Genomic DNA, 11,713 nt, shown 5'->3' on the forward strand with positions numbered 1-11,713 from the left:
CTGGTAAATATCATCCCTTACCCCAGGATACTTCAACTGGTAAATATCATCCCTTACCCCAGGATACGTCAACTGGTAAATATCATCCCTTACCCCAGGATACTTCAACTGGTAAATATCATCCCTTACCCCAGGATACGTCAACTGGTAAATATCATCCCTTACCCCAGGATACTTCAACTGGTAAATATCATCCCTTACCCCAGGATACTTCAACTGGTAAATATCATCCCTTACCCCAGGATACTTCAACTGGTAAATATCATCCCTTACCCCAGGATACTTCAACTGGTAAATATCATCCCTTACCCCAGGATACTTCAACTGGTAAATATCATCCCTTACCCCAAGATACTTCAACTGGTAAATATCATCCCTTACCCCAGGATTCTTCAACTGGTAAATATTGGGAGAATAAAGAAAAAGGAGCACTCTGTTGCTGGGTAGATCTGATAGATTCATTGATGGGACAAGTAAGCAATCGGTTGACGTTTCAGCGTGAATCACCTTCATTAGAGCCTATCTATGATCATCTATATGAATGAGGTGTGAGGCACAGGGAGTCCAGCCCTGGTTCTTCTAACCCTGGCCTGCTTGATCCTATGCAGTAAAACTATAATCCCTTCCAGAGCCCTGGGTGCAGGGCCAGCTCCAGCAGCTTCATCAAGCACCTCACTACAGCCCATTCCAACACAGCACCGCCCTGACTGGGGAAAGAATGACAGCACAGGACCAAGGTGCCAAGGAGAAGGGGGATATCACACCATCTCTTTGGCTCTCATATTGTTCACTTTACCTTCCCTCCATCTCTCTCTGTCTCTCATCATGCTCCTGTTTGTTGGTGATGGCAAGACATCTCAGTTTAGCTGATGGATATAACAGACTAGGTCTCACTCCTATACTGGAGAACAATATTCTCTGTGTTCTAACTCTGGGACCCAGGCAGCCTCTGTGTTCTAACTCTGGGACCCAGGCAGCCTCCGTGTTCTAACTCTGGGACCCAGGCAGCCTTTGTGTTCTAACTCTGGGACCCAGGCAGCCTTTGTGTTCTAACCCTGGGACCCAGGCAGCCTCTGTGTCTAACTCTGGAGCCCAGGCAGCCTCTGTGTTCTAACTCTGAGACCCAGGCAGCCTCTGTGTTCTAACTCTGGGACCCAGGCAGCCTTTGTGTTCTAACTCTGGGACCCAGGCAGCCTCTGTGTTCTAACTCTGGGGCCCAGGCAGCCTCTGTGTTCTAACTCTGGGACTCAGGCAGCCTCTGTGTTCTAACTCTGGGACCCAGGCAGCCTCTGTGTTCTAACTCTGGGACCCAGGCAGCCTCCGTGTTCTAAATCTGTGACCCAGGCAGCCTCTGTGTTCTAACTCTGGGGCCCGGGCAGCCTTTGTGTTCTAACTCTGGGAACCTAGGCAGCCTTTGTGTTCTAACTCTGGGGCCCAGGCAGCCTCTGTGTGCTAACTCTGGGACCCAGGCAGCCTTTGTGTTCTAACTCTGGGAACCTAGGCAGCCTTTGTGTTCTAACCCTGGGACCCAGGCAGCCTCTGTGTTCTAACTCTGGGAACCTAGGCAGCCTTTGTGTTCTAACTCTGGGGCCCAGGCAGCCTCTGTGTTCTAACTCTGGGACTCAGGAAGCCTCTGTGTTCTAACTCTGGGACTCAGGAAGCCTCTGTGTTCTAACTCTGGGGGCCCAGGAAGCCTCTGTGTTCTAACTCTGGGGGCCCAGGCAACCTCTGTGTTCTAACTCTGGGGGCTAAGAAAGCCTCTGTGCTCTCACTCTGGGGGCCCAGGCAGCATCTGTGCTCTAACTCTGGGGGCCCAGGCAGCATACGAGAAGACACACAGATCAGCAGAGACCGAGGCCTCTCCTCCTTGGATTCCCATGTTGGACTACGTTTGACCAGGGCCCAAAGAAGGGAAATGCCAGATTGAGGCCAGAAATGGATACCTGTGACTTATGGTGGAGGATTTTCCATAACCCTGGACTAATCCTACACACGCAGGAATACACAGTACTACACAGGAAGAGACAGTACTGCACTGGAAGAGACAGTACTGCACAGGAAGAGACAGTACTGCACAGGAAGAGACAGTACTGCACAGGAAGAGACTGTACTGCACAGGACGAGACAGTACTGCACAGGAAGAGACAGTACTGCACAGGAAGAGACAGTACTGCACAGGAAGAGACAGTACTGCACAGGAAGAGACTGTACTGCACAGGAAGAGAGTACTGCACAGGAAGAGACTGTACTGCACAGGAAGATACAGTACTGCACAGGAAGAGACAGTACTGCACAGGAAGAGACTGTACTGCACAGGAAGATACAGTACTGCACAGGAAGAGACAGTACTGCACAGGAAGAGACTGTACTGCACAGGAAGATACAGTACTGCACAGGAAGAGACAGTACTGCACAGGAAGAGACTGTACTGCACAGGAAGATACAGTACTGCACAGGAAGAGACAGTAATACACAGGAAGAGACACTACTACACAGGAAGAGACACTACTACACAGGAAGAGACAGTAATACACAGGAAGAGATAGTACTATACAGGAAGAGACGGTAATACACAGGAAGAGATAGTACTATACAGGAAGAGACGGTAATACACAGGAAGAGATAGTACTATACAGGAAGAGACGGTAATACACAGGAAGAGATAGTACTATACAGGAAGAGACGGTAATACACATGAAGAGCCAGGAAGGACAGTACTACACAGGAAGAGATTGTACTGCACAGGAAGAGACAGTAATACACAGGAAGAGACACTACTACACAGGAAGAGACACTACTACACAGGAAGAGACAGTAATACACAGGAAGAGATAGTACTATACAGGAAGAGACGGTAATACACAGGAAGAGATAGTACTATACAGGAAGAGACGCTAATACACAGGAAGAGATAGTACTATACAGGAAGAGACGGTAATACACAGGAAGAGATAGTACTATACAGGAAGAGACAGTACTACACAGGAAGAGACAGTACTACACAGGAAGAGACAGTAATACACAGGAAGAGACGGTAATACACATGAAGAGCCAGGAAGGACAGTAGTACACAGGAAGAGACAGTACTACACAGACTACACAGACACAGACACAAAGGAGCTGATCGTGGACAACAGGAAAAGGCGATCCTAACATGCCCCCATTAACATCGAAGGGGCCTGTAGTGTAGCAGGTCGAGGGTTTCAAGTTCCCTGGTTTCTACATCACCAACAAAGTATCATGGACCAAACACATCAAGACAGTTGTGAAGAAGGCACGACAAAACATTTTCCCCCTCAGGAGACTGAAAACTTTGGCATGGGTCCCCAGATCCTCAAAAAGTTCTACAGCTGCACCATCGAAAGCATCCTGACCGTTTGCATCACCACCTGGTACGGCAACTGCTCGACATCTGACCCATAAGGTGCTACAGAGGGTAATGTGTACGGCCCAGTACATCACTGGGGCCAAGGACCCACTGGACATTGAAATTTGTTTTGTACGTTGCTGCTACTCGCTGTTTATTATTTATGCATAATCACGTCACCCTACCTACATGTAACCTGTACACCCCACACTGCCTCGTACCGGTACCCCCTGTATATAAGCCTCCACACTGCCTCGTGCCGGTACCCCCTGTATATAGCCTCCCCACCTGCTTCGTACCGGTACCCCTGTATATAGCCTCCACTGCCTCGTACCGGTACCCCCTGTATAGCCTCCACACTGCCTCGTACCGGCACCCCTGTATATAGCCTCCACACTGCCTCGTACCGGTACCCCTGTATATAACCTCCACACTGCCTCGTACCGGCACCCCCTGTATATAGCCTCCACACTGCCTCGTACCGGCACTCTGTATATAGCCTCGTTATTGTTATGTTTTTTGTGTTACGTTTAATAATGACATTTTTTGTTATTTTTTTATTTTTTCCCAAATCTTTTTTCAATATTTGTCTTAACTCTTCTTGAACTGCACTGTTGGTTAAGGGCTTGTAAGTCAGCATTTCACTGTAAGGTCTACACTGTTGGTTAAGGGCTTGTATGTAAGCATTTCGCAGTAACGTCTACACGGTTGGTTAAGGGCTTGTAAGTCAGCATTTCACTGTAAGGTCTACACTGTTGGTTAAGGGCTTGTAAGTCAGCATTTCACTGTAAGGTCTACACTGTTGGTTAAGGGCTTGTCAGTAAGCATTTCACTGTAAGGTCTATACTGTTGGTTAAGGGCTTGTAAGTAAGCATTTCACTATAAGGTCTACACTGTTGGTTAAGGGCTTGTCAGTAAGCATTTCACTGTAAATCTACACTGTTGGTTAAGGGCTTGTAAGTCAGCATTTCACTGTAAGGTCTACACTGTTGGTTAAGGGCTTGTAAGTCAGCATTTCACTGTAAGGTTTACTGTTGGTTAAGGGCTTGTATGTAAGCATTTCGCAGTAAGGTCTACGGTTGGTTAAGGGCTTGTAAGTCAGCATTTCACTGTAAAGGTCTACACTGTTGGTTAAGGGCTTGTAAGTCAGCATTTCACTGGAAGGTCTACACTGTTGGTTAAGGGCTTGTAAGTCAGGATTTCACTGTAAGGTCTACACGGTTGGTTAAGGGCTTTAAGTCAGCATTTCACTGTAAGGTCTACACTGTTGGTTAAGGGCTTGTAAGTCAGCATTTCACTACACTGTTGGTTAAGGGCTTGTAAGTCAGGATTTCTACTACACAGTTGGTTAAGGGCTTTTAAGTCAGCATTTCACTGTAAGGTCTTGTAAGTCAGCATTTCACTGTAAGGTCTACACTGTTGGCTAAGGGCTTGAAGTCAGCATTTCACTGTAAGTCTACAGGGTTATTTCAGCATTTCACTGTAAGGTCTACACTGTTGGTTAAGGTAAGATTTCACTGTAAGGTCTACACTGTTCAAGGGCTTGTAAGTCACATTTCACTGTAAAGGTCTACACTGTTGGTTAAGGGCTTGTAAGTCAGCATTTCACTGTAAGGTCTACACTGTTGGTTAAGGGATTGTCAGTAAGCATTTCACTGTAAGGTCTACACTGTTGGTTAAGGGCTTGTAAGTAAGCATTTCACTGTAAGGTCTACACTGTTGGTTAAGGGCTTGTCAGTAAGCATTTCACTGTAAGGTCTACACTGTTGGTTAAGGGCTTGTAAGTAAGCATTTCACTGTAAGGTCTACACTGTTGGTTAAGGGCTTGTCAGTAAGCATTTCACTGTAAGGTCTACACTGTTGGTTAAGGGCTTGTAAGTAAGCATTTCACTGTAAGGTCTACACTGTTGGTTAAGGGCTTGTCAGTAAGCATTTCACTGTAAGGTCTACACTGTTGGTTAAGGGCTTGTAAGTAAAGCATTTGACAGTAAGGTCTACATTTGTTGTTGTTGTATTCGGCGCATGTAATAAATAAAGTTTGATTTGATTTACTACACAGGAAAAGACGTCCTCCTTTGGAGAGAGCATGTTTGTCAGCTACTGTAATCACCAATAGATTCATTCTCCAATATGATGTTTGTGTGTGTGTGTGTGTGTGTGTGTGTGTGTGTGTGTGTGTGTGTGTGTGTGTGTGTGTGTGTGTGTGTGTGTGTGTGTGTGTGTGTGTGTGTGTGTGTGTGTGTGTGTGTGTGTGTGTGTGTGTGTGTGTGTGTGTGTGTGTGTGTGTGTGTGTGTGTGTGTGTGTGTGTGTGTGTGTGTGTGTGTGTGTGTGTGTGTGTGTGTGTGTTTGGGAGGGAGGGAGAAGAGTCCATATACTATACTTTAGAAATCATTTTTCCCTTGTTCCCAAAGGTCCATTATAAAGAATAGACCACTAGATTGTTGAGTGTGTAAATAATTGAACGTTTTGTTTACAGTCAAATCAGGCATTCAAATATGTTCACATTGGAAGCATCTGAAGACGAGACTGATTAAATGGTTCAGGTGTTGATGTTTTGAAATATTGCAAAGCCTGCTGAAGAGTTGGACAGAGTAAGGAGACCTGTGGGAGCTGCTAATAGAAATCAGTATGGAGTAATGGAGTTAATGTCCTCTGAAGGAGCACTGAGCTGCATAGTACACAGACGCACGCACGCACGCACGCACGCACGCACGCACGCACGCACGCACGCACGCACGCACGCACGCACGCACGCACGCACGCACACACACACACACACACACACACACACACACACACACACACACACACACACACACACACACACACACACACACACACACACACACACAACATGTTCATACACAGTTGCTATAACAACACATGGCCACTGCATGGCTTCTGAGTCAGACAGGTTCCATGCTGAGAAGTGATTAGCTGTTTAACATGTTCATATACAGTTGCTATAACAACACACACCAGTCAGCTGTTTACCATGTTCATATACAGTTGCTATAACAACACACACCAAAGTCACCTGTTTACCATGTTCATATACAGTTGATATAACAACACACACCAAAGTCAGCTGTTTACCATGTTCATATACAGTTGCTATAACAACACACACCAGTCAGCTGTTTACCATGTTCATATACAGTTGCTATAACAACACACACCAGTCAGCTATGTAACATGTTCATATACAGTTGATATAACAACACACACCAGTCAGCTATGTAACATGTTCATATACAGTTGCTATAACAACACACACCAGTCAGCTATGTAACATGTTCATATACAGTTGATATAACAACACACACCAAAGTCACCTGTTTACCATGTTCATATACAGTTGCTATAACAACACACACCAGTCAGCTATGTAACATGTTCATATACAGTTGATATAACAACACACACCAAAGTCACCTGTTTACCATGTTCATATACAGTTGCTATAACAACACACACCAAAGTCAGCTGTTTACCATGTTCATATACAGTTGCTATAACAACCAAGTCAGCTGTTTACCATGTTCATATACAGTTGCTATAACAACACACACCAGTCAGCTGTTTACCATGTTCATATACAGTTGCTATAACAACACATCAGCTGTTTACATGTTCATATACAGTTGCTATAACAACACACACCAAAGTCAGCTGTTTACCATGTTCATATACAGTTGATATAACAACACACACCAAAGTCAGCTGTTTACCATGTTCATATACAGTTGCTATAACAACACACACAAAGTCAGCTGTTTACCATGTTCATATACAGTTGCTATAACAACACACACCAGTCAGCTATGTAACATGTTCATATACAGTTGCTATAACAACACACACCAAAGTCAGCTGTTTACCATGTTCATATACAGTTGATATAACAACACACACCAAAGTCAGCTGTTTACCATGTTCATATACAGTTGCTATAACAACACACACCAAAGTCAGCTGTTTACCATGTTCATATACAGTTGATATAACAACACACACCCAGTCAGCTATGTAACATGTTCATATACAGTTGCTATAACAACACACACCAGTCAGCTGTTTACCATGTTCATATACAGTTGCTATAACAACACACACCAGTCAGCTATGTAACATGTTCATATACAGTTGATATAACAACACACACCAAAGTCAGCTGTTTACCATGTTCATATACAGTTGCTATAACAACACACACCAAAGTCAGCTGTTTACCATGTTCATATACAGTTGATATAACAACACACACCAAAGTCAGCTGTTTACCATGTTCATATACAGTTGCTATAACAACACACACCAGTCAGCTGTTTACCATGTTCATATACAGTTGCTATAACAACACACACCAGTCAGCTGTTTACCATGTTCATATACAGTTGCTATAACAACACACACCAGTCAGCTATGTAACATGTTCATATACAGTTGATATAACAACACACACCAGTCAGCTATGTAACATGTTCATATACAGTTGCTATAACAACACACACCAAAGTCAGCTGTTTACCATGTTCATATACAGTTGCTATAACAACACACACCAGTCAGCTATGTAACATGTTCATATACAGTTGATATAACAACACACCAAAGTCAGCTGTTTACCATGTTCATATACAGTTGCTATAACAACACACACCAGTCAGCTATGTAACATGTTCATATACAGTTGCTATAACAACACCAAAGTCACCTGTTTACCATGTTCATATACAGTTGATATAACAACACACACCAAAGTCAGCTGTTTATGTAACATGTTCATATACAGTTGCTATAACAACACACACCAGTCAGCTGTTTACCATGTTCATATACAGTTGATATAACAACACACACCAAAGTCAGCTGTTTACCATGTTCATATACAGTTGCTATAACAACACACACCAAAGTCACCTGTTTACCATGTTCATATACAGTTGATATAACAACACACACCAGTCAGCTGTTTACCATGTTCATATACAGTTGCTATAACAACACACACCAAAGTCACCTGTTTACCATGTTCATATACAGTTGCTATAACAACACACACCAAAGTCAGCTGTTTACCATGTTCATATACAGTTGCTATAACAACACACACCAAAGTCAGCTGTTTACCATGTTCATATACAGTTGCTATAACAACACACACCAGTCAGCTATGTAACATGTTCATATACAGTTGATATAACAACACACACCAAAGTCAGCTGTTTACCATGTTCATATACAGTTGATATAACAACACACACCAAAGTCAGCTATGTAACATGTTCATATACAGTTGCTATAACAACACACACCAGTCAGCTGTTTACCATGTTCATATACAGTTGCTATAACAACACACACCAAAGTCAGCTGTTAACATGTTCATATACAGTTGCTATAACAACACACACAGTCAGCTGTTTACCATGTTCATATACAGTTACATACAGTTACACATATACATAGTCACATATTTCCGTCTTCAAGAGAGCGAGTTGCACCCCTTATAAAACCTACACAAATCCCTCCGATTTAACAACTACAGACCAGTATCCCTTCTAACAACTCTCCAAAGTCAGCTGTCCTTGGTCATGCTTCCGCTATCTCAGTTGACCTTCTTGATCCACATCAGTCAGCTGTTTACCATGTTCATATACAGTTGCTATAACAACACCGCACACCAAAGCCTCAGCTGTTTACCATGTTCATATTTACAGACCTTGCTGCCTTCGATACTCACACACCAAAGTCCTCCTGTTTACCATCTCCGATATACAGTTGCTATAACAACATTGCATCCAACCTGACAGGTGTTCCTACCAGGTGGGCGTGGCGGAATCTATAACTCCTCACCACGCTCTCACCACTGGTGTCCCATGTTCTATTCTAGTCTGATATAACTCGCTATACACCAAAGTCACTTGGCTCTGTCATAACCTCACATGGTTCATATCAGTTGCTATAACAACACACACCAAAGTCTTCTCCTTTCCCCCTTCTGATGACCAGGTGGCGAATCGCATCTCTGCATGTCTGGCAGACATATCAGTGTGGATATACCACCTCAAGCTGAACTTCGGCAAGACGGAGCTGCTCTTCCTCCCGGGAATGCCCGTTCCATGATCTCACCATCACGGTTGACATAATTGTGTCAACCTCCCAGTCGCTAAGAACATGTTGATATGGACAGTTGCTATCAACTAACATCAACCAGTGGCCCGTTCCTGTAGGTTCATGCTCTACAACATCCGCAGTTGACCCTGCCTCACACAGGACGGCGCAGGTCTAATCCAGGCACTTGTCATCTCCCCGTCTGGATTACTGCAACTCACTGTTGGCTGGGCTCCTGCCTGTGCCATTAAGCCCCTACAACTCATCCCAGGGCTTGCCAGCCCGTTTACCATGTTCAAGCCTATACAGTTCTCTCCGTAACAACTCCTCCGCTCTCTCCACTGGCTTCATATACAGTTGCTATAACTACAAGACCAAAGTCAGCTGTTTACGGGCATGTGATATACCACCTCAGTTGCTATAATCAGGCCCTGCACCCAGTAAGGCACTGCGTTCACCATCTGGCCTTCATCCCTACCACTGAGGAATAACCCGCTCAGCCCAGTCACATGTTTACCATGTTCATATACAGTTGATATAACAACACCCTCAAAGTCAGGTTTACCATGTTCATATACAGTTGCTATAACAACACACACAAAGTCAGCTGTTTACCATGTTCATATACAGTTGCTTCTAACCAACACACACCAGTCAGCTGTTTACCATGTTCATATACAGTTGCACCAATTTGTAAGTCGCTCTGGATAAAGTCTGCTGTTTAAATGTAAATACAGTTGATATAACAACACACACCAAAGTCAGCTGTTTACCATGTTCATATACAGTTGATATAACAACACACACAAAGTCAGCTGTTTACCATGTTCATATACAGTTGCTATAACAACACACACAAAGTCACCTGTTTACCATGTTCATATACAGTTGCTATAACAACACACCAAGTCAGCTGTTTACCATGTTCATATACAGTTGCTATAACAACTTACACAAAGTCAGCTGTTTACCATGTTCATATACAGTTGCTATAACAACACACACCAAAGTCAGCTGTTTACCATGTTCATATGCAGTTGCTATAACAACACACACAAAGTCGGCTGTTTACCATGTTCATATACAGTTGCTATAACAACACACACCAAAGTTAGCATACGTTTGACAGCTCTTGATAGCTGTTTGGACCCCTCCGTTCTATGGGTGGAAAATTGACTGTGACTGTGGTAGTCTCGAGTGGAAACTCTCTGTCATTCACTGGCAAGTTGAGCCCGTAATTCCAGTAGAATAATTGTCTTAATAGAGCAGAATGAATCTGGTCACTGTAACTCACGTTCACCTCAAATCATTTATGGTCAATTGGAGGGACAATCTGTTCCAGAGAGAGTATAATCTACGGATTTCATGACACTAGGTGACTGGCCATGAGGAGGAAGGTGTTGAGTTGGCCAGCAGTCCCAGAACAGCAGAAAACATTTAATAACCAGGAAGATCTGCACATATTCCTCTCCTCACTATATCTCCCTCTCTGCACTGACATACTCTGAACCAAAACAGGATGCAAAGCAACAAGAAGATCCAAGACAAATAGAGGATGAGAGGACTGGGAGTAAAACTACAGGATACCTGGACCTGAGATCTACCAGCTATCTGCTGGGACATACCTGGACCTGAGACCTACCAGCTACCAGCTACCTACTGGGACAAACATGGTCCTGAGACCTACCATCTACCTACTGGATACATACCTGGACCTGAGACCTACCATCTACCTACTGGATACATACCTGGACCTGAGACCTACCATCTACCTACTGGATACATACCTGGACCTGAGACCTACCATCTACCTACTGGGACATATCTGGACCTGAGACCTACCATCTACCTACTGGATACATACCTGGACCTGAGACCTACCATCTACCAACTGGATACAAACCTGGACCTGAGACCTACCAGCTATCTGCTGGGACATACCTGGACCTGAGACCTACCAGCTACCTGCTGGGACATACCTGGACCTGAGACCTACCATCTACCTGCTGGGACATACCTGGACCTGAGACCTACCATCTACCTGCTGGGACATACCTGGACCTGAGACCTACCAGCTATCTGCTGGGACATACCTGGACCTGAGACCTACCATCTACCTACTGGGACATATCTGGACAGGAGACCTACCATCTACCAGCTACCTACTGGGACAAACATGGTCCTGAGACCTACCATCTACCATCTACCTACTGGGACATATCTGGACC

At 44.3% G+C, this 11,713-nt stretch overlaps 1 protein-coding gene across 1 annotated transcript in view; it reads right to left on the reverse strand.

The window, feature by feature from the left end:
* LOC123998878 (serine/threonine-protein kinase LMTK1-like) overlaps positions 1 to 1,824 on the reverse strand; it is a 42,589-nt gene extending 40,765 nt beyond the window's left edge. Inside the window, 1 exon segment of the mRNA XM_046304100.1 lies at positions 1,677 to 1,824. Coding sequence (XP_046160056.1) covers positions 1,677 to 1,824 — 148 coding nt within the window.
* Between the last annotated feature and the right edge of the window lie 9,889 nt (positions 1,825 to 11,713).

This window comes from Oncorhynchus gorbuscha, linkage group LG16 (assembly GCF_021184085.1).
Source record: "Oncorhynchus gorbuscha isolate QuinsamMale2020 ecotype Even-year linkage group LG16, OgorEven_v1.0, whole genome shotgun sequence".
NCBI classification, from domain to species: Eukaryota; Metazoa; Chordata; class Actinopteri; order Salmoniformes; family Salmonidae; genus Oncorhynchus; species Oncorhynchus gorbuscha.